Source organism: Mixophyes fleayi, chromosome 10, assembly GCF_038048845.1.
Source record: "Mixophyes fleayi isolate aMixFle1 chromosome 10, aMixFle1.hap1, whole genome shotgun sequence".
Taxonomy (NCBI): domain Eukaryota; kingdom Metazoa; phylum Chordata; class Amphibia; order Anura; family Limnodynastidae; genus Mixophyes; species Mixophyes fleayi.
The window spans coordinates 35,473,476-35,496,570 of NC_134411.1; the positions used below are offsets into that span (position 1 = coordinate 35,473,476).

Here is a 23,095-nt window from a genome sequence, read left to right on the forward strand (position 1 = left end):
GAATCCTCCACCCCAATAGTAAAAATTAAATGAAAATTGTCCAGGGAACATGATGCAGAATTACATCTGTGCAAAGAACGCCTCGGTCTGCATTGACGCTCCCAGAAATCGCTGGCACACGTTTAACGTCTTCAATGATCAAAGCAACGAACGAGAGAATTAGTATTTATTTAATAATACACATTATTAAAATTATTCACATACAGGCGGAGCAGATGCTGTGGTGGCACAGCAAGAAGCCCCACGTACACTGTACAGGTGGTTTCACATACAAATATAGACATGGGAGAAACGCTCAAATAACAGGTAAATGAAAGGACAGCCTCCCCTGAAAGCCAGCGTTTAAAAAAAAAAGAAAATATTTGTACAATTGGCGGCCCTTAATGTATTTTTTTGCTCTCTACATAATCTAACGGGTTACCAGAAAATCTAGTAAACTCTACAGAAGTGGAAGGAATTATTGCACCCACTTGTACACCACACAGTGCAAGCCCCTCCCCCTTACACAAGAGACTGCAAGCCCCTCCCCCTTACACAAGAGACTGCAAGCCCCTCCCCCTTACACAAGAGACTGCAAGCCCCTCCCCCTTACACAAGAGACTGCAAGCCCCTCCCCCTTATACAAGCGACCGTACCCGTCTTCCAGCCACAGGCTGCGACGTTGTCTCCTACGTTCCATTTACTCCTCTCAGTGAGTATAACCCGGACCAAAGTGCACCCGGCTAAGGCCTCTCACCAGAAAACAAACTTAGATTATTTTTATATATTTTTTTTACAAGAATAACTTAATCCAGCTCTCTAATGATCGGCAAAATAGAGAAAATAATAATACAAAATGTGTCATGGGTAGAAAAAACAAAAACAACTAAAGAAATGGCGGTGGTGGATTCTGATGTCGGATGTTAATACAGGTCGCTCAGTCCGGCCGTCTTACGGGCTTTCTGCATCAAGGCTCGGAGCTGGAACTGTTTGCGGGACAAGAGGCGAACGTGCTGGGGAATAAAAAGACGCGGGTTTAGTAACTGCGACACAACAAAAATACACCGTATTGACTGAAAAGCAAAATTGTAAACTCCTAACGACAAACAAACGCTATTTAATCACATCTTCATAAAGGATCAACTCCGCCCAAGATTTAAAAAAAAAAAAAAAAAAATCTCATTTGTCTCCAAACCAACAAGTCACACAATTCCTTTAATGGTCAGGACAACTCTACAAGTAGTAAGAAAAAAAGCCCGAGCAGGAGAGGGGATCTTCTGTTTGGACAGTTACATGTATCGCGGGATTTGAATTAAAGGAAATGTATTTTTTATTTACTTCTCCGAATTCCATACAATTAATATCTTCTTATAATTTCAGCAATAAATACCTTCAAACGGCATTTACTGTCCAACCAGACTCAAAATTGACCCTACTCCCTCTCTGTCTGTGTCTGTGTGTGTGTGTATATGTGTGTGTATGCTAGGGAATTTAGACTGTAAGCTCCAATGACGCAGGGACTGATGTGCGTTCTCTGTACAGCGCTGCGGAATTAGTGGTGCTATATAAATAGCTGATGATGATTGGCTTCCAATAGACACAAATTGAATGTTGATCAGTATCAATCAGATGTCGACCTGGCTGGATGGCAAGTCCGGGCCGATGATGGCCGCCACCCACCGTGTATATGGTCATTGTCTGTCTGCGCTAATGTTGCCTCATAAGATGTTTCATGTGTCGTCACCTTTATCTAGCGGTGACTGTTACCTCCTTGCCCCAAATTATTATAGTGTAAGCGGATTATCAGATACGAACAAGTCTCACAGGATAGAGATAAGGGGAATGTGAGACGGAGACAAGTATATTGGAAACTGGAAGAATCAATGAACCAGTTGATTCTCTTTCAACAATTGGAGGAAAATACGTGAATATCGATCTGACTGCCTGATCCGGTTAATAAACAACGCACCTTTAGAAAGACGTCCAGATCTATAACTCCACGCCGCAGGGCTTCCCCCAGGTAAAAGATGGTGTCCTCGATGGCATTCTCCTCCGCATACAGGTTCAGGATCTGCTTGTACAGCGGGGCCGTCGGCACGATGACCTCGTCAATGTCTCTGTATTCTGATTGGCTCTCCATTTTCTCCACCACCGCTCCCAATTCTTCGTCCTTGTTTCTCAGGGTTTCAATGTTTTTGTCCACTTCCATCTGATGGGAATCACAAGAACAACGTGTCGTGAAGGGAGTACAGATCTGGGATCTACCATCTGGAACGACTGGGACTTAGGAGTGGATTTATTAAACCTTATAAAAAAGGAAAAGCGGAGGCGTTGCCAATAGCAACCAGATTCCAGCTATTTATCTAGTGCATTCTAGAACACGATAGATAGAAACGGATTGGTTGCTATGGGCAACACTTCCACTTATCCTCCTCTGCTCCTGGTAGTCCCACCTCATTAACTAGTTGAGCAGAGCTCCTCACAGTGACTATAGAGGGAAATGTTGGGCCACCAGCTGAGCAACATTTGGGACTCACTCAACCATTGGCTCCACCCACAAAATGGCTGCCTCCAGTGCGTGTAGGGGATAGATAAACAAAATGAATTACCACTTCTTGATCCAGCCGAGTCACCATTTCCTCCAGCTTCTGGTGACCTTTCTTCAGATCTTCCTCCGTGCGCTTCAGTGCGTTCAGCTCCGCCTGGGCGCGGTCCATCTCTTCCTTCATCCTCCATCTCAGCTTGTCGCTCACACCCGAAATGAGAGAGGCTCGAATCGTGTCCTCGCCAATGGTGCCGTCTCTGGCCGGACCTGCGAGGGTCACACCGAGGAAGATTAAATTATAATCATTTATTCATCGCACGATATTGTGTAACACCGACCAACGTGAGAGTGGCCACAAATAAAGGATAGATATAAAGGAGCCCTGTCTGAATGTAAGGCTGGGTACACACTACAGAGGATTCTCCCCATGAGATATCTGTAATGATTTTACCAACAACTGCAAGTCCGGATCAGCAGCTGATTCATGTGTACACACTATACACCGTCAGATCTGTGCTCTTCATCTGTCATAACCATGGGCTGAAAAGATCGGGGCTCTAAGGAGGTCAGGCCATGAGTGAGTACACACTGCAGGATTTACTCAACATTGTTCCATCGGTTATAGAGATTTTTAGCCCGGTTATAAAATCAAATGAAACGTTACCATGTGCTTTGGAACGATAAAACATGAACGTAGAAGAGTACAAACTAATGCAATATTGGACTGAACGGTCGTTAATTGTGTGATTGGCCCGATAATAGGGTGAAACCCTGTATTGTGTACCCAGTTTAAGAAATACAATTAAAGTCAATGAGCTAAAGGGTCACTAAACCTAAGATTCAGATTTTTTTTTACATATAAACTTGAGATTGCTGCTTGAAACAATGTGGAAATGTTGTTAATTACATTGTCAAAAGGTAATTTTTGAGGGGATTTAATCTGCTTTATCATGAACACTGACTCATTCCTTAGTAAACGGATATGCTATAAATTGGTTCAAATCAAAACATGTCCGCCTCCACTGTGTAGAGGTGTGTCAGGTAGAAGCCAAACAAAATACAAAAAAACCCCAATAACTTTCATCTACAATTTGTGACAAACACATCATTGTACGTAAATACTCAAAAAGTGGGTTTCAAATAAAATAACTCCATTTTCATAAAGGGGTCTTAAAAATTTGCACACAAAAAGCAAAACAAAAAACTGTTAGTGCAAAATGGAAATCTGTGTAACGCAAAAGAATAATGAAGGTTTAAACAATGCAGGAATGTAATTTATACCTTTAAATGACTTTTTTAAAACCACTTTTTCATTTAAAAAAAATGATCTTTTAATAATTGAACACAATTTTAGTAGGATAATTTAACAGCAATTTAAAATGTAATCACATTTTACTCCCTGTTTCTATAATAGCCTCCCTGTTAGTCTAAGCTGGAATGGGCAAAACCTATGGGGGTAGGATTCTTGGACAAATACTGTGGTCAGATGTCCTTTTCGGGCCGGTTCACTGTACACTGTGTAATACACTGCTGTAGACAGCACACAGCATAGGAATCAGCTGATCCCTATCGTACACTATGTCCCACATCGTTCTTGCATTGCCTTCCACCTAGAACACATCTAGACAAACCGCTCCTCCGGACAAGCCCTAAATGTCCTGTTCTGGCCTGAAACAAATGCCATTGTATTTGTCTAATCTTCTCACTTTTCTCCCTCGCCAGACATTAGATTATGTAATCCAATCTTAGATAATAGACAGCTTGTTGTTTTTTTGTACAAACTATAAAAGTCAATCATTACACCGGCCATAAAACCCATAATCTGAGATCACTAGCGCTGATGGTTACATAACACAAGTAGATAAACGTTCACACCAACAAATCACCACTACAACACGTGGGGGACTAATGCCAGCAGGACGAACTGGCCACATTGGCAGGGAGTGGAAGTATAAACACACTAATGCTCGTATCTGACCCCAATAAAATAAGTACTTGCACGAAAATGAATCCAGCCTTTCATTATACAGTGCTGATTAATCAGAAAATCACTGGTGGTTTGTCAGGTCACGTTGCCTTATTTGTCTCATATCACTAACTCGGATCACTAAACTTCAAAGTTATCAATTGTGTCGGCTTCCAATCAGCAAAATACATGTTTATTTCTGGTTTAAAACTCTGTACAAAAGGCGTAACCTTTGTATATATCGGTCTTCTACCCCTAACTGAACTTCTACATTATATTGTGTAATGGATCATCTTTCATGTACAAATAGCTTCACAAAGCTGCTGTACTTTACATAGTTAACCGGTGGAATATAGGGAATAAATTGCATAGTTATATTAATATAAGGGTAGTTTATAGACACTAGACCGCTCTGAAGATCTGGGAAATGCGCAAAAGATGTCACAGGACCCATTTTTTTGGGGAGGGAGGATGTCTGGCGATTAGCTGCATGCTAGTGATTTAATGTATTCATCTCGTCTGTTGGAATATATCTCCATGATAAGAACATGAAGGGGAAAGAGGAAATTCAGGAGAGGGCCAAACACACGGTACGTTACAGATCAGCATTGTGCATCCATGTCCCAACCCAAATACAAATATTAAAAAAAAAAAAAAAAACATTATGTGATGGGATTCTCAGAATAATCCATCGATATTCCTAACGCAAGACCCATATTACAGTGTAAGGGTCACTACACACATCCATCCGCCTCATGGGGCACTGACGTGGCAAGCAGCGCCATCTAATGGTGGTAGCAGTCATGTACCAATAAGAAAATAAGAAAAAAAATGCCCTGAATTCAGTGCTACATTAATTCCATTATTGGGAGCCCAGAACTTGCACAGTGCACCCACGTCAATCACAGTCGCCATGCCCTAAAATACTCACCGGAGCTGGTGACCTGTGGGTGAGGTAAAGGTGGCTGGGGGTACATCTGGGGGCCAGAGGTTGGTGGGTACGGTGGTCCCCCTTGTGGATAGTAGCCAGGATAGCCGCTGTTAATACAGAACAGAATTGAACATTCAGTGATCATCATCATCTATTTATTTATATAGCACCACTAATTCCGCAGCGCTGTACAGAGAACTCATTCACATCAGTCCCTGCCCCATTGGGGCTTACAATCTAAATTCCCTAACACACACACACACACACACACACACACACACACACAGACAGAAACACAGACATAGAGAGAGAGACTAGGGTCAATTTTGATAGCAGCCAATAAACCTACCAGTATGTTTTTGGAATGTGGGAGGAAACCAGAGCACCCGGAGGAAACCCACACAAACATGGGGAGAACATACAAACTCCACACAGATAAGGCCATGGTCGGGAATCGAACTCATGACCCCAGTGCTGTGAGGCAGAAGTGCTAACCACTGAGCCACCGTGCTGTCCACGAGGTATCACAGCGTCTGCCTTGTATACATTCTTCATTAGTGTTACAGACAGGGAGTCTGGTGCGCACAAGAACAGTAGAGACTCCCTATAATCACACCTTTATTTCACTTATCACCAGTTCTGTGTGGAGTTACCCACAGAACCGGGGATAATGCTGCAGCATATACAATATAGAGTAACATTATTACTGATCTTTACTTTCTAACAGGCAAATGACGGCCAATTTGTTACGGGATGTCAATCGCTGATCTGTTGGCACCGTGACCACCATTAGGTTACATTTACTGTACCTGGCGTTAGACGGGTGTCCTGCAGCGGATTGGGGGGGGAAGGCACCGGGTATGTACGAGGCTGAAAGAGATATTCCCATAGATTAATAATTGTGCATTTCTGGATATTAGAAAAAGAACAATAGAATATGGGGATTTAACTCCAGTAGGAAAATGAGAATACACAGAAAGAGAATGTTGTATTGTCGGTCATTTCACGCACTCTGCAGAAACACCATCATAAACCTCTGAATAATAATATATGGCTGTCTTACCTGGGGAGGACAAACCTTTTGAAAATCATATAATTTCCAAAATTGTTATATCCCCTCTAAACGTTACCAATCTTTCTACTATATAAATCTTACGAAGGAACATTCTTGACATCTCCCTTTTCAATGTCTACCCGTAAAATGCAACATGTTAAATACATCAATCCATACTCTTGCACCTTGTAGGATATCCAGACAGTCTAAGGGTTAAGGCTGCCCAATCCTTCGTTACTTGGGAGAAAGAGGCGACTAGTCAGTAAGCCAAATGCTGGACTGGTCACCTGAACGGCGGCTTTGATATATGCAAGTTCAAGAAACATACGAAGTGGTAGGATCGCGTGGTCTCGTATTCTCCAAGGACATTACTATACCAGCAGTGTAACACAAACACCGTCACCAACAGACTGGGGCAATTAAATGAAAATATTTCCATTCGAAGGTGGCAATTAAAGAACTAGCAAAGTCCAGTCTGTGCCTTGCGGGATGTAAGGTCACTAAAACATCTCTGCGAGGCTCCGACAGAACTTCACGTTGCCTTGAATTCCCCCTTAAATGTGGAGAGCCCACTTAAAGCGCTATCAGAATCAAATTGCTGTCTGCCTCCGCATATGTAGGAAGTTTTCTCAAAAGTTTTCCTAGGGCCTATCTATTACCGCACCGGACCCATTGCATTCACTATGGTCTTGTCCCACGATCATGAGTTTCTGGTTCTAGAGATTCATCATTGAAGAACTGGTTAATTATTTACCCTTTACACAATCATCATCACCACCATTTATTTATATAGCGCCACTGATTCCGCAGCGCTGTACAGAGAACTCATTCAGCTTACAGTCTAAATTCCCTAACATACACACAGACAGACACAAAGACAGACAGACAGAGACAGACAGACTAGGGTCAATTTTGATAGCAGCCAATTAACCTACCAGTATGTTTTTGGAGTGTGGGAGGAAACCGGAGCACCCGGAGGAAACCCACGCAAACACGTGCAGAACATACAAACTCCACACAGATAAGGCCATGGTGGGGAATTGAACTCATGACCCCAGTGCTGTGAGGCAAAAGTGCTAACCACTGAGCCACCGTGCTGCCCCAGAATGGGCAATAATAGGCATTCTACCACAAGATACTAGTCTATCCAGAGGGCCTGTATCTGTGGCAGCAAGAGAGAGTGTACTCCAGATGGATCCATAATTACCTTCATCTTGTAGAGCTATTCCGGGCAAAACTATTTTATATAACCTGTAGGAATTGGCAAAGACGATTCCTTCAAAAAGAAAGCCAAACTAAAAAGTTTTTTGAAAGCTGGGAGAGTGTTATAAACACCTTCCTGTCCCCCAATAAGTGTAAATCTGAAGATGCTTTAACTCTACAATTTGGTATGAAACTCGAACCTATATGCAAAATACTCTTTAAAATGTTTCCTTTTTTTCTTCTTTTTTTTTATGAAAGGGGGATAATTCCCGCTGATGTCCACGTTTCTAAAACAGCCCCCATTCAGAGTCTATAAGATACAGGACCCGATTCATTAAGGAAAGTAAGTCAAAAAAATGAGTACGTTTGCTCCTGGACAAAACCATGTTACAATGCAAGGGGTGCATATTCGTTTATTATTTTGCACATAAGTTAAATACTGGCTGTTTCTTCATGTAGCGCACAAATACTTGATAGCTTTATTTGTACACTGAAATTTAAAGTTGATCTAGGACACGCCCTACCCCAACTATAAATCTGTCCCCACATTTTAAATTTACCTCCCCCTTAAATGCAACATGATTTTGCCAAAGTGCAAAGTTACTCAGTTTTTTTGCTTTAGTGGTTGTTACCTGTTCTCATAATGCTACAGGATTGTTAATGGTTCATGTCTGTTTATTTAACACATACCAAATACAAATGGTTTTGCTAACCACTATGGCTTTTGAGCAATTCAAGAAATCTGTTATATAAGTATCTGTGTTATAGACATCATCCTTTTGTCTGTTGTGGTTAATCTGGAATGAGAAACAGGTAATTAAATGTCTATTGCTGTTATGTACTCTATAACGATACTTTAATTGTGATATGCTTCAATAATGTAATTATATGTTCATATTTACTGTGTACTAAGGCTGTAACCATTCCATGTACTGGCAGGAGCATGCTCAGTGCGCTCGTGAGAAGCTTCCTGTGACATCAAGATGCCAACTTGCTGCACATTGGCTCTGAAAGATCACATGAGCTCAGGGTCACGTTATAGTCTCTACAGATGTCCCCCAACCTGCATTACTTCTAAACAAGCTATAAACCTTGTTTTATATAGAGGTGCATGGAGCCTGACAATAATACTCTGTGCTGTTGGAGACCCTGCTCCTTTCACTATTTAAAGAGTGATTGTTACTCTTATTACACGAGATCTTACAATTATCGCTATGCGAGTAGCATACAATGGGCCTTACTTGAAAGATCTTCATTTAAAAAAAATTTGCTCAGAAATAGGATTGTACTGGTTGGAACATTTGGAAACTCACTGAATACTTGAAAAACATTCTCTTGTGAGAGCAGATTGATCGGTCATAATTATAGAGGTTCTTCACCTTAAAAAAATATATATTTTTTTTTTTTACTAAACCCTGATGCCCGTCCTGTGCAGGGACCATGCTAAATACAGCTGGGGGTCCACAGGAAATTCTACCACTGGGACTCAATAAAATTAACTTCTTTCAGTTTAAATTACAGTATGTGCACCTTTATTCTCAGTCTGTGGCTTCCTGCTGCCTCCATTCCCCTCCTCACATCATGTCACTGCCCCTGTCACATGCAGCCCTGTCCTCACTAATACATCACTCATCTCCTGATATACTCTGTGCTGCTGGGGGACCCTGCTCCTTCCACTATATAACTCTCAGTCTGTGGCTTCCTGCTGCCTCCATTCTCCTCCTCACATCATGTCACTGCCCCTGTCACATGCAGCCCTGTACTCACTAACACATCACTATCTCCTGATATACTCTGTGCTGCTGGGGAGACCCTGCTCCTTCCACTATATAACTCTCAGTCTGTGGCATCTTGCTGCCTCCATTCCCCTCCTCACATGATGTCACTGCCCCTGTCACATGCAGCCCTGTCCTCACTGACACATCACTCATCTCCTGGTATACTCTGTGCTGCTGGGGAGACCCTGCTCCTTCCACTATATAACTCTCAGTCTGCGACTCTATGCTGCCTTCATTCCCCTCCTCACATCATAACATTGTCCCTGTCTTCCTTCACAAGTGGACAGAAAAAGTGCATCCCAAAAGATCAGCTCACATCTGTCCTAAATACTCTGTACTGCTGTGAACCTTTTGATGATTCAATAAGCTACACGTTGTTCTACTCACAAATGCTTCAAGACCGGGCAACCGGCCAATGCGGATGAAAATAACATGTTTTCTCTGACCCGAGCCAACTACACACCAAAAAATGTAATAAATTGCAGAATATGTTGTACTTACGGTAAGTCTCGCCATCTCACAAGTTACATGTGTTGCAATCAATAGAGGCCCCGCTAGTTATTAATTTGCATTTAAGGATATAAACGTCCCACACAGCAATGAATGCACGCAGAGAATGTTTATTTTCAGGTAATAGAAAGGACACGGTGACTCACTGTTTGGGGGTCCTGTGGCCGGATACATGTACGAAGCTGGTGCGGAAGACCTGGAGAAAACCGGAGGCTCCTCGCCAAAAACAACCACCAGGATCTGGATTAACCCCAGCAATTCTGACGGAGGCTGCAGAGAGGGGGGACAGTCAGTGATGACGGGTGACCGTTATTCTGCCGTCTATACTAATCTGCATCTCTCTATCCCACTCATCCAGCACATTCTCATTCACACAATCCACACGTGCACTGGAGTTCAGCCAACAATCCCGCGGTACGTTCTACACATTACTCTGTTGTGGTGGAGCCCAGGTCACACCGAGGAATACGGACAATAAGCATCAAACGTCTCAGTTGGCAATTTCATGAGGACCAGCTAAGCGGCTGTACTGTGGGCTGATCCAGCATTCATGAGACGGCACAATGCTATTATAAAGGTCATCGCTGTGTGTCAGACACAACCCCCTGAATTTGTTCATAGTCTGCACAGATAGATACCAACAAATTGTGTATACTGTAGTATAGAAGAACACCTTTCTTGTTCCAGTCCCTTTAAATTTAAATTATAACCCCACTTACGGACAATACAACTCCATTGAACAGCAACTTAATCCATATAGAAAAATATGTTCTACGGGAGGGAGAGTGGCTTTTAGTATGTGCTGCACTGTGTCAGATTTCTATAAAAGTCTATCCCACATGGACTTAAGATTGCAATTCTCAAGGCTATTTAAGACTCAACTGTCCAGATCCAGATCACAGCGAGTATGGGGTCTAAAATAAAATAAATTCCGAGCACCATCTGTAACATTTTTATGTTTGTTTTCCTACAACATGACCTAAAACATGTTGACATATGTTTACTGCAAATAAAACTCAATTATCTATTTTTTTCTATTATTATGACAGTCTGCTTGCTCTGCCACAATAAGGGTCATTGACAAAGCAGGTGATGTGCAGTGTATGTGCCGTCTCCTCCCCTTCTGTGATGTCCGGATCATAGTTCTGCCCATTTGTGTCTGTCTGAATGGGAATTAAAAACAGGATCACTCTGCAGTCCCCCAGCCCTCCGGAGAGGTCAAACACCCCACAGGAGGCCCAGACACCCCGAGAGGCAGCTGCAGAGCTCCAATGGCGTCTCCCCAAACTGCGCTACAGCAGAACAAAAAGGCAGAAATTTACTGCGCAACTTGTTTTCTTTTGTAGCGGTGATTGTACGGGACAGAGCGCGGCTTCGCATGTCCAAATGGCAGTAATGTCAGAGTTACTCCCCAATGGAATGGGGGCTGGGCAGATCAGAGAATGTTTTGTGGAATGTTAACGAATATTTATAATACACGAGGGGGGGATCAGGCTTATCTAAGACATAAATAAGGAGTTATTTAAGGAGATGATAGCAGGCAGGGCTTTGAAGTAGCATATTAGCATTCCACCATATTCATCCTCGTCTCTGCAAGCTTGAAAAAGAGACGACACAAAGCATGGAGGAAAGTGGACGTACACCCCGCACACGCACACACTTCTCTGGATTCTGAATGATACCTATAGAATGCAATAGAAGAGCGCCTCTTAGGGGCCAGACTGATAAGCGACACAGCGCTACAACTTGTAAATAAGATACGGAATAAGAATCTGTACAGCGGACTAAAGGCTACTCACATGTTTCCATTCGTGGAGGTACGGAAGGTAGATCTTGCCATTTGCGTCAACATGCTTTCCGGTTTTAATGGTCATTGTACTAGTGGGTTTAACGAAGCAGATCGGGGGGTTGTACGGGTAGGTGTCCAGCAGCCACAGACATATGGGGATGTTGTATGTGTTACCTACATGGGAAAAAAAACACAATTACACATTTCACAAAGATTTAGAAACCTGTGCCTCATTAAAGGTCCAGCAGCGCTGGCAAAAGAGGGCGTCACGTGACTGGATGTGAGCCAATCAGGCTGCACTTCTCCAGCTCACGTTAATTACATGGCGCTATTTTGTCTTCTGACCGGATATCTGTGAAATAAAGTGGCCGGCTCTATTCTACTACATTAACACAGCCCATTATAGGAGTTACAATTAAGAGAATGGATCCCTTATCAGTCAATCCCACTACTGGTAAAATTATTCTACTGATAACTTTGCCCACAACGGTCATTAGAGACAAACCAGAGCAGAGCAAGCGCTCTTAACTTCCTGATCACTCTACCACAATGCATCACTGTGCCGTCCATGGCGATTACCCATGAATCTGTTCTGCAGAACGACACTATACAACCAAAAAGGACAATACTGATATTTTATACTGTATCTACGAACCAAACTAAAGTATAAGCAATAAGATAATTAGTTAAACATAAATACATTATTAAGTCAATAGTGAAAGCCACCGACACTTAGACGGGTAGAGGATAAGAGCGTCTGAGCTAGAACAGTGATATAATACACAGAAGAGACTCACCCTTATAGGGCACCGGGATGGTGCCCGTCAGGCTGAGCAGCTCCCGGGAGGTTCCATCATTGAACACTGAGGAGGAAAAAAAAGGACAATTAGTCTCAAAAAACATCATATCCACAAATTTGAGTAACATTAAACATACAGATAAACAATTCTTTTTAAAGATAACAGCAATTATTATGTCCCCCTCCCCCCTATACCTCTAGAAATCTCAGGAGCTCACCTACGTTACAAATACAAATGTCAAATGCTTTGCGATTACATTAGTGGGGTGGGGAATGATTTTCCTAAGCGCACCAGACTTCCTGTGATGCAAAATATCTTGCACAATTGAAATCTAAATGAATGACACCACAGGAAGCCGACCCAGAGCTTCATATGGGGTAGAGCAGGGGCCAAAAATCATGAATAAAATACTAAAAGGCACCAAAACGGGAGTTGGTTTATATAAGATATATACGTAAAAGTCTCAGAAACTGATCAGCACTGAAGAAATGGGAGATAAAACTGTGATCGTGGAGAGAGATTTTCTCCTACACAGAGCAGACTTCTTGTTAAAAATCCCAATAACGGACACTTCAGTCAGCCAATGAGAGAGAAGAACAGCTTGCCCTGAGCCCAACTAAAGGCAGGGCAACCAGAGCACCAATCATCCTACTAGGCAGCCACTGACGTGTTTGCCCAACCTGCGGAGGGTGGATGGGGGCAAACATGTCGTGTATGAGGGGGTGGGAATGTTACAATAAATTTTCTCATATTAGATAATCTCATATTTTCCTTTTAGTACCCCCTAATGTTTTTTAAAAATATATATTTTATTTATTGAAGGATGTAATACAAATTATATTTATTACTTTGTTTCATATGTACTATCAAGTGGAAATGCCTGGAAGATACCCCAAAGGTCCCCAGGAATTTCCCCCTAAACTCAAAGATGAATTAGCAGATAGAAACGGCCATCGCTCAGTCCTATTTTCTAGCGGTGAAGAACAGATGGACCACCAGTACTGTGAATATTGAGGAACGTTTCTGCATCAGTCACAGCCAGAAAAATTCTAATTGATCCTGACAGAAGACGGAGTAAACCATTGATCGACAGCGCTGGGAAGTGGCCCAACCCTGCACCATTCTCGTTTGGTCAACCCATAATGGTTTATTTTAGTTTAGTAACATTCATAAAGTATAAGTGTGCTTTGCAGAGCTTTACAAACTAGGAACAAGCAGAGGCATAACAAACAAATATAGCATGTGTGTGAGATATAGATATATATATATATATATATATATATCTATCTGACCACCAACTTACAGACGATATTAGTGAATATCACTAGATGTCTCTGTATATCGGATCACTGTGTATACTTAGTTGAGCCCATGGCTGTATAGATATTTGATGGCTGTATAGATATTTGGAGAGAAGTTCTGAGTCACTGTTAGAGCCGTCCTGTGCAGTAACGACCTCTCTGCTGTCAGTGAATATAACACAGCGAACACTTTGTTCTCTACATGAAACTACAGAACAGGTTTCCACACAATGCACTACCCTCTCCATAGGATCAAATCTCTGTTCTCCGAAACTGTATCAACATCCGGACGTACAGAAGACAGCAGCTTTATGTGGATAATGTTTCCCGCCAGGGAAGAAAAATGGTTTTATTGTTGAAAATGCACCTCTGTATATAAGGTCGTTTCTATCACTAAAGACGACCACATACAGCAGAACACAGCCAATGATTATATAGGAACCAATGGTACCAACCGAACACAATAAGGCTGGAATAATGCAATAATGACCTTTGCTGTTCGCTTCTCTTAATTCCTATTGTACATGTACAATGTCATTTCTTTAATTCTTTGTTGACACAAAGTACACTTTTTCATACTAAATATTGTATATATCTTTTATTTTAATATAATATATTTTCATTATCATTTGTAAAATTACAATGCTCTATAGCCAGAATGCCCTGATTTATTGAACATAACTGTAATAACACTATTTCTATCTAGAATATTACATACTCCTGGGGCTAGATTTACTAAACTGCGGGTTTGAAAAAGTGGAGATGTTGCCTATAGCAACCAATCAGATTCTAGCTGTCATTTATTTAGTGCACTCTACAAAATGACAGCTAGAATCTGATTGGTTGCTATAGGCAACATCTCCACTTTTTCAAACCCGCAGTTTAGTAAATATACCCCCTGGACTGTTTAAATGGCCAAAGTGGGACACTAAAGCTTTCTATGCTCTAACAGAAAACCCCACGCACCTCTGCAGACACATTATCACCAAATACAACTACTGTGGGATGTAGTTACAACACTACATCTGCCCTGTAAATTTATGGTATGGGGCCAGTACTCACGACATCTGTACCATACAAGATCTTATCCCTCTGGGGGATGAGGGGAAGTCAGTGTGGGCTTCCACCCACCCACAATAAATCTGAGTGTTTATGACATTATCATCGTAAACAGCAATTATTTACATATATTCGGTGTTCAGAACCATTGAGATAAAGGGTTTCAGTATAATAGATCCCGTGCCTGCACTAATGCCCATGCAGGAGAAAGATGCTTAAGTTTAGAAGCCAGCAGGAACGGTTAGGAAGCCTGGGTAGATCATGTGCATCTATAGAAACAATACATTAGGCACATTGGCTAACTGGGATTTGTCTATCTAAAGTTATTTTCCTCTACAAAATTGATTCTGCATCTGTCCAAACGACTAAACCAGTAATGGACAAATATAAAATGAAACTTAAAGGTTTGAACTTACACGGGTTACTTAAAACGTTTTAATTCCAAAGCAGTTACTCGTCTTACAGCAGCTACGTACCATAAAAGTCCAGTATTGGTTTCAGGTCTCTGTAAAGACTGGTGACATTCAGGATTTCCCGTACGGACAGGTCTCTGTATTTGTACTATAAAACAAAGAGAAATTAAATTAAACCAGCTTAATACTTAAAAAGTGGTTTATTAACTAAATAACACACATTACACTGGACATGGTTAAAAATACGTAAGAGGAAAGCTCTTTAAAACAGTGTAACCCAACTCCAATCAGGGCAGATTTTCTGGGCGCACATGAGCTTTTTGCATAGTGATCTTTTTAGAAGTGAATTAATTAATTGTCTCAACTAGTGAAACCCTAAAACGCTGCAAGCCCTAGCAAAGACTATTTTGCTTTAAAGTAATCTGTCACGTACTTACGAAGTAGGCAGTCGTAACCTATATTTGTGAGAATAAAAATATACTTGTGAATTACTCCCATCATTTCATCAGAGAGACTCAGACTAGTGAATGGATAGGTTTGAAAAATACATTAAAAGCTGGAAAAATTTCCACAAGTGCATTTAGCGATGACGATTCATTACAGGTCCAAATTAGATCTCACTTGTGACATATTAAGGCTAGCACCCCATCTCCTGCATACGTACTATGCTGTCTGTAGAGGGAGCTAGAGAACCATAGCATGAGCTTGCCTGACGAATGCTGCATGCAAAACATAAGCAAAAGACAATTTAAATAAGCTTTTTAGGGACCAACTCCAGGTAAATGACATAAGATTTTTCCATCCTCTTCTTTTATCCATACAGTGGACATGATCCAAAGATCTCCACCTATCGGTTGGATATTCAGAAGCAATGAGAAGACGTATTACAAACTAGAGTTCACTTGAGACTGTGGACAATCCAGTTATCAATAACTGGTCTCAGAAACAATTCAACCCAACTCATTTTTCATGTTATTCAAACAGTGGAAAAAGTTGGAAGTGAAATAGCGATGCTTACCGCACCTCATGATTGGATTGTAGTTAAAAATACAATAGGGTTTATAATAGCAATGGAAAAACACCCTTTATCTACATGGCAAAGGTGACACTTTTAATCAGAGACTGGATCCTTGTTTTCCTAACAATTGTGAATCTACAAGAGACTTATTCATTTTGCTTTGGTCACTGCAATATTATCTGTTGAGACTCACAGGGGCAAACGCAGGATTTGTAGAGGGGAGGTTTCCACACCATGCTGCCAGTGGGCGTGACCAGATGGGGGCATGGCTATAATATTAGACAGTGCTTGGCTGCTCTCCAACTCTTCCTATCCCCATGATATACATGGGCAATGCTGCGTGCACTACTGTTAGGTGCACGCAGCTCTCCCTTTTCAAGCAGAGCCGTGTGAAGTGGGGTCAGGGTCCAGTCACCTCAATAATACAGTGCACCAGGCTTGGAGGGGGGTTTCCAGGCACTAGGAAACCCCCCCCCCTCGGTTTGCCTATGGAGAGGGGTAGGTGCACGCAGCTCTCACTTTTTGAAGCAGAGCTGTGTGAAGCGGAAGCAGGGTCCAGCCACTTCAATTATACAGTTCCCAGGCTTGGGTGGGGGTTTTCCAGGCACTAGGAAACCCCCCTTGGTTTGCCTATGACTCAATATAGCTTCATTGGCCGATTCACTTGTAATATATTAAGGCTAGCACCCCATCTCCTGCATAAGTACTAAACACTGTATTCTCTATTCTTGGCAGGCTGCAAGGATTGCGGTATTTTTGGATTAAAAAAAACAACAAAACATATTACTCCCCCACATCCCATACTGTGAATGCTACAAGATGGCTTTTCAGATTCGATCAACTTGAATTTTAGGCCTTTACTAACTGATGCCTCAAATTCTGGTTGCATCAGGTTTGTCACAAGTGACATTAAATGTACTACTAAATAATCCACAATGAATGGTGCAGGTATTACTTCCTTAAGCAGCATCAGCCAGTCACATGTGAGAGTGTAGACTGTAATAAAAGGTAATGACGTGACACTGACTCACAGCCACAGGACATTCCCAGGCGGGAGTCATATGACTGAATGATGCAGCGACAGTCACACAATGAAGACAAATGTACCAGAAGACAACAATAAGCAGTGGTGCAGTATATATCCCTCAATTAGTGGATAACTGGCTACATATTTTTGCTTATGAGTATTAACCGCTAGAGTCCAAGACATCATTTTTCCACTTGCTTCCAGTAAAATAAGTAGAGTGACAGGGAGGGGAAGGTGGTCAGCAGTGACAGACAGGGGGAAGGGGGTTGTCAGTAATGACAGACAGGAGGGGGAAGGGGGTTGTCAGTAATGACAGACAGGAGAGGGAAGGGGGTTGTCAGTAATGACAGACAGGGGGGGAGGGGGGTGTCAGTAATGACAGATAGGGGGGGCAGTAATGACAGAAAGAGGGGGCAGTAATGAAAGAAAGGGGGGGCAGTAATGAAAGAAAGGGGGGAGGGTTGTCAGTAATGACAGATAGAGGGGGGAAGGGGCAGTAATGACAGATAGGGGGGGGCAGTAATGACAGATAGGGGGGGGCAGTAATGACAGATAGGGGGGGGCAGTAATGACAGATAGGGGGGGCAGTAATGACAGATAGGGGGGGGCAGTAATGACAGATAGGGGGGGCAGTAATGACAGATAGGGGGGGGCAGTAACGACAGATAGGGGGGGGCAGTAATGACAGATAGGGGGGGGGGAAGGGGCAGTAATGACAGATAGGGGGGAAGAGGCAGTAATGACAGACACAGGGGGCAGTAATGACAGATAGGGGGGAATGGGCAGTAATGACAGAAAGGGGGCAGTACTGACAGACGGGGGGGAATGGGCAGTAATGACAGAAAGGGGGGGAGGGGGGCAGTAATGACAGACACGGGGGGAAGGAGCAGTAATGACAGACACGGGGGGAAGGGGCAGTAATGACAGACACGGGGGGAAGGGGCAGTAATGACAGACACGGGGGGAAGGGGCAGTAATGACAGAAAGGGGGGGAGGGGGCAGTAATGACAGAAAGGGGGGGAGGGGGGCAGTAATGACAGAAAGGGGGGGAGGGGGGCAGTAATGACAGAAAGGGGGAAGGGGGGCAGTAATGACAGACACAGGGGGAAGGAGCAGTAATGACAGACACAGGGGGAAGGGGCAGTAATGACAGACACAGGGGGAAGGGGCAGTAATGACAGACACAGGGGGAAGGGGCAGTAATGACAGACACAGGGGGGAAGGGGCAGTAATGACAGACACAGGGGGGAAGGGGCAGTAATGACAGACACAGGGGGGAAGGGGCAGTAATGACAGACACAGGGGGGAAGGGGCAGTAATGACAGACACAGGGGGGAAGGGGCAGTAATGACAGACACGGGGGGAAGGGGCAGTAATGACAGACACGGGGGGAAGGGGCAGTAATGACAGAAAGGGGGGGAGGGGGGCAGTAATGACAGAAAGGGGGGGAGGGGGGCAGTAATGACAGAAAGGGGGAAGGGGGGCAGTAATGACAGACACAGGGGGAAGGAGCAGTAATGACAGACACAGGGGGAAGGGGCAGTAATGACAGACACAGGGGGAAGGGGCAGTAATGACAGACACAGGGGGAAGGGGCAGTAATGACAGACACAGGGGGAAGGGGCAGTAATGACAGACACAGGGGGGAAGGGGCAGTAATGACAGACACAGGGGGGAAGGGGCAGTAATGACAGACACGGGGGGAAGGGGCAGTAATGACAGACACGGGGGGAAGGGGCAGTAATGACAGACACGGGGGGAAGGGGCAGTAATGACAGAAAGGGGGGGAGGGGGGCAGTAATGACAGAAAGGGGGGGAGGGGGGCAGTAATGACAGACACGGGGGAAGGGGCAGTAATGACAGGGGGGAGGGGGGAGGGGTCACTGGTGGGCGGGACAGAACAGTGACCCCCCCCCCCAGACTGCCCACATACGGGTGACCGGGGTCACGGGGTCTCACCTTGATCAGCATCTTCTTGAGCTGGGCATCTGACACCGCCATGGTGAGGAGAGGTCCCGCCGGCCGCTCACCGATAATCCCCCAACACTCTCCCCGAAGCCCGAACTCACAGAACCAAACCCAACCAGACCGGAAATCCAGCTGTCCCCACTGCAACTTCCGCTTCTTGCGCTGACGTCACTTCCCTGGATACAGGAGTATGTTGCCATGGAGACCGGAGCCAGCGTCGCAGCCACCATGTTTGAGAAGGGCAAACGTATCTCCAGCATGATCCCAGTGTGGTATATTCCCTGCAAGGGAGAGAGCGCCCTATTCATCATCTTATGACATGTTCCCAGTAAGGGAGAGAGCTGTGTGCTACTGACCACAGCAACTGGCTTGTTATTTTACAGTAAGTTCAATCCATTAAACATGGCATTTCAAAGAGCTTTAAAATCACCTGATCACTGGTATACACTACAGAGCCCCATCATCTGATATACTATGTATACTACATATATGTGTGTATATTAGAGATGTGCGGGTCCGGTTCCCCGAGAACCGAACCCACCCGAACTTTGGGTATCCGAGTACCGAGCTGAGTAGCTCGGTACTCTCCCGCCCGCTCCGAATCCAAATCGAGGCCGAACGTCATCGTGACGTTGTCAGATCTCGGGGCTCAGTTCTCGCGATACTTGAAGATTATAAATACCCGCCTCCACAGCAATCCATCACCATTTGACAGAGGGAGAGAGCAGGGTGTAGTCACAGGCTGATTAGAGCAGGGACAGAGAATACAATATTCTTCTTGCAATTGCTCTAACAAAAATCGCTAGAGAAGAGAGGAGGATAGAGGTTTATAAAAAATTTTTAATATTTAGCACTCCTCAGTGCTTTTGGGGTGTCCCCCATAATTGTGCATAAATATTTCTGGCTGTCAAAAGTCATATCTGTCAGCAGCATCTTACCAAATAATTTTTACCACTACAAGTGCTTTGCGCTCAGAATGGATTCAAAGCAGTCCACATGTGATCAGAATGAGCAACCAGGTTCTGTCACCAGTCCTGATGTTAGTGTTCCCAGTACGTCATCTGGCCAAGGCGATGTCAAACAACAGAGTGTTTCCAAATCAGTGCAAAAAAACAAAAAGCAAAAAATTTTTTACTGTGTTGAAGTGAAAAAGAAGTCTTACTGAGCAAAAGTTAAGTGCCGATAAAAAAAAACTACTGTTACACGTCAAAGCCGAGCTGCAAGATAACAGTAAGGCATTAGAGGAGAATGTTTGCTCTGATTCACAAATGACACCAATCCCTGTGGAGAGTCCATCCAACAGTGGTATGTCTAATCGTGAGCATTCTGTTAGTGTACCCATAAAGAAGGGCCCTTTCAGCAGTTCTGCTGATGTGTACCTGAACAGCCCGAGTGTAGCCGGTGATACACAAATTGAGGATGCCACTTTGGAAATAGAAGAGGATGAGGGGGAGATTTGTGGAGGTGACGAGGGCACTAATGAGGATGTTGATGATTATGATGCAGACAGATACATTTTCTATTTATATTCTAGATTATATAACGGCTGAATAGTTTTCTATTTTACTCCTAGTGGAGAGGGGAACTGATGCAGACAAATACCAAACTGTCTTTGTCCATTTCTTTGTACTTTGGAATTTCTAGTTCTACAGTCTATGCAGGCTGCTTTTTTTTATATTCAACTACAAGTGGAGGGCGGGGGGCATAGATAGCCACCAAACTACCGTGGTCCATTTAATTTTACTTTCTAGTTCCACAGTCTGTGCAGGCTGCTTTTTTTATATTCAATTACAAGTGGAGGGCGAGGGGGTGGGGGAGGTACATAGATAGCCACCAAACTACTGTGGACCATTTAATTTTACTTTCTAGTTCCACAGTCTGTGCAGGCTGCTTTTTTTATATTCAACTACAAGTGGAGGGTGTAATATACACCCAAAGACGATGGCTACATTGCCAATAATCAAAGATGGAGGAGGTAAACAACCAGGTTTGTCTGTATAATTTGCAGACAAGTGTTTGAATTAAGGACGGCCTACCAGGGATTAAACTGTTTTCTTCATAATTTATTAGCTTTAGAATTACCTCACTTATCTAAGAAACTTGTGGAGCACTAAATTAGGTTATTTTAGACCAAAAAAATAGTATTTTTTAAAAAAATAGCAAAACAAAACCAAAACCAAAACCAAAACACGCAAGGGCGGTTTTGCAAAACCAAAACATGAAGGTAATCCAGTTCCAAAACCAAAACCAAAACACGGGGGTCAGTGACCATCTCTAGTGTGTGTGTGTATATATATATATATATATATATATATATATATATATTATATATATATATATATATATATATATATATATATTATATATATATATATATATATATATATATATATATATATATATATATATATATATACATACATACATACATACATACACACACACATACACACTATACAGAACCAAACCACCTGATCGCTGGTATACAATGCACTCCCATCAGTATGTTGTGTTTATTGTCAGGATTCCACTATGATGCTTCTGGTGGAGGGTGGTTACTGCTACACTGTGTCCTGTTTTTGCCAGGACAGTCCAATGTTTTTAATTGAAAACTGGTTTCAATATTTTCTAGTAATGTGACTTAATATGCATCCCTATTTATAGGATTTGTGGGGTTGGGGACCAGTACCCATTGTACTGCATTGACACCCAAAACAAAGCCTATGATGGCAGTTATGGACTGAGGAAACGTAACCGTTCTTACTTAGCGCCAGTGCGTTCACTGACCTCAAGATGGCCCCCGACAGGCGTCGGTTAAGTGCCCGACGGTCCACGATACCAAATCAGCACGACTCTTTCCCAGTGGGTAAAAGAAAGTTAATAGGGAAGTAAAATATTTTCTATTGTTGCTCAATGCATGTAACCTTTCCTACCCCATCTTCATGGTACGAGCTACTGCGCCAATCTTCACTCCATGTTCCACTGTTATTGCCATCATCGTCTCGACTTTGTCCTCTCTCTCTAGATTGTAAGCTCTCACGAGCCGATCCCTCTTTACCCGCGGCCTCTCGTCTCCATCGACCTCGTATGTCCTATTTTCATGTGGGCCTTTATGTATGATTTGTTATACAGACTGTCCGGCACTGCAGAGTTTTGTGGCGTCTTACGAAGAATCGTCGATGATGAAAACAGAATTGAGCGCTATATGAAAATTGTCTCTCTCAGCTACAGGACCGCCTATTGTCATACAGCTTCTTTGAAAGACCAGTAATACAATGGATATAATAAGTTACGCTAGCATGTTTTACTGTACATTCTAATATAATAAAACTCAACCTATAAATATGTTTTGCTTTAAAATGTGAACAAAAAAAACAGCAATGAGGACAAAGGGTTAAACAGTGAGTTAGCTACAGTATTAATGGGCGGAAAGAAAGAACATGGGATATGTTTTTGGGTGATTTGGGAAACAAACTTAGAAAGAGGAAGTTGTGCTTTTTTTTTTCTTCTACCGCACCGATATGCAATAATATAACATGTTTTTATATTCTCTGCTATTGCCATAATCGAGTTTAGGACATTGAATTGTAGATTGTTGTAGCTGGATCAGCTCAGATAATAGCAATATTGTAAAGCGTATTATTTATATTATACAATATACTTATTTTTATTATAATACACAAAATTTTGTTGCCGGTATAATCGAGGACCGTTCCATGAGACTTAATAACTAAAACCAATGAAGACACAGGGA

At 42.9% G+C, this 23,095-nt stretch overlaps 1 protein-coding gene across 1 annotated transcript; it reads right to left on the reverse strand.

The window, feature by feature from the left end:
* Window positions 1–570: 570 nt before the first annotated feature.
* TSG101 (tumor susceptibility 101) lies at window positions 571–19,458 on the reverse strand. The gene is made up of 10 exons (XM_075188418.1): window positions 19,333–19,458; window positions 15,392–15,476; window positions 12,553–12,618; window positions 11,766–11,929; window positions 10,113–10,236; window positions 6,231–6,291; window positions 5,422–5,528; window positions 2,589–2,791; window positions 1,949–2,188; window positions 571–992 (listed from the first exon to the last, which is right to left on the reverse strand). Exons 1-10 carry the CDS (start codon window positions 19,372–19,374, stop codon window positions 903–905), a joined length of 1,182 nt encoding a protein of 393 aa, XP_075044519.1. The 5' UTR covers window positions 19,375–19,458; the 3' UTR covers window positions 571–902.
* Window positions 19,459–23,095: the final 3,637 nt, after the last annotated feature.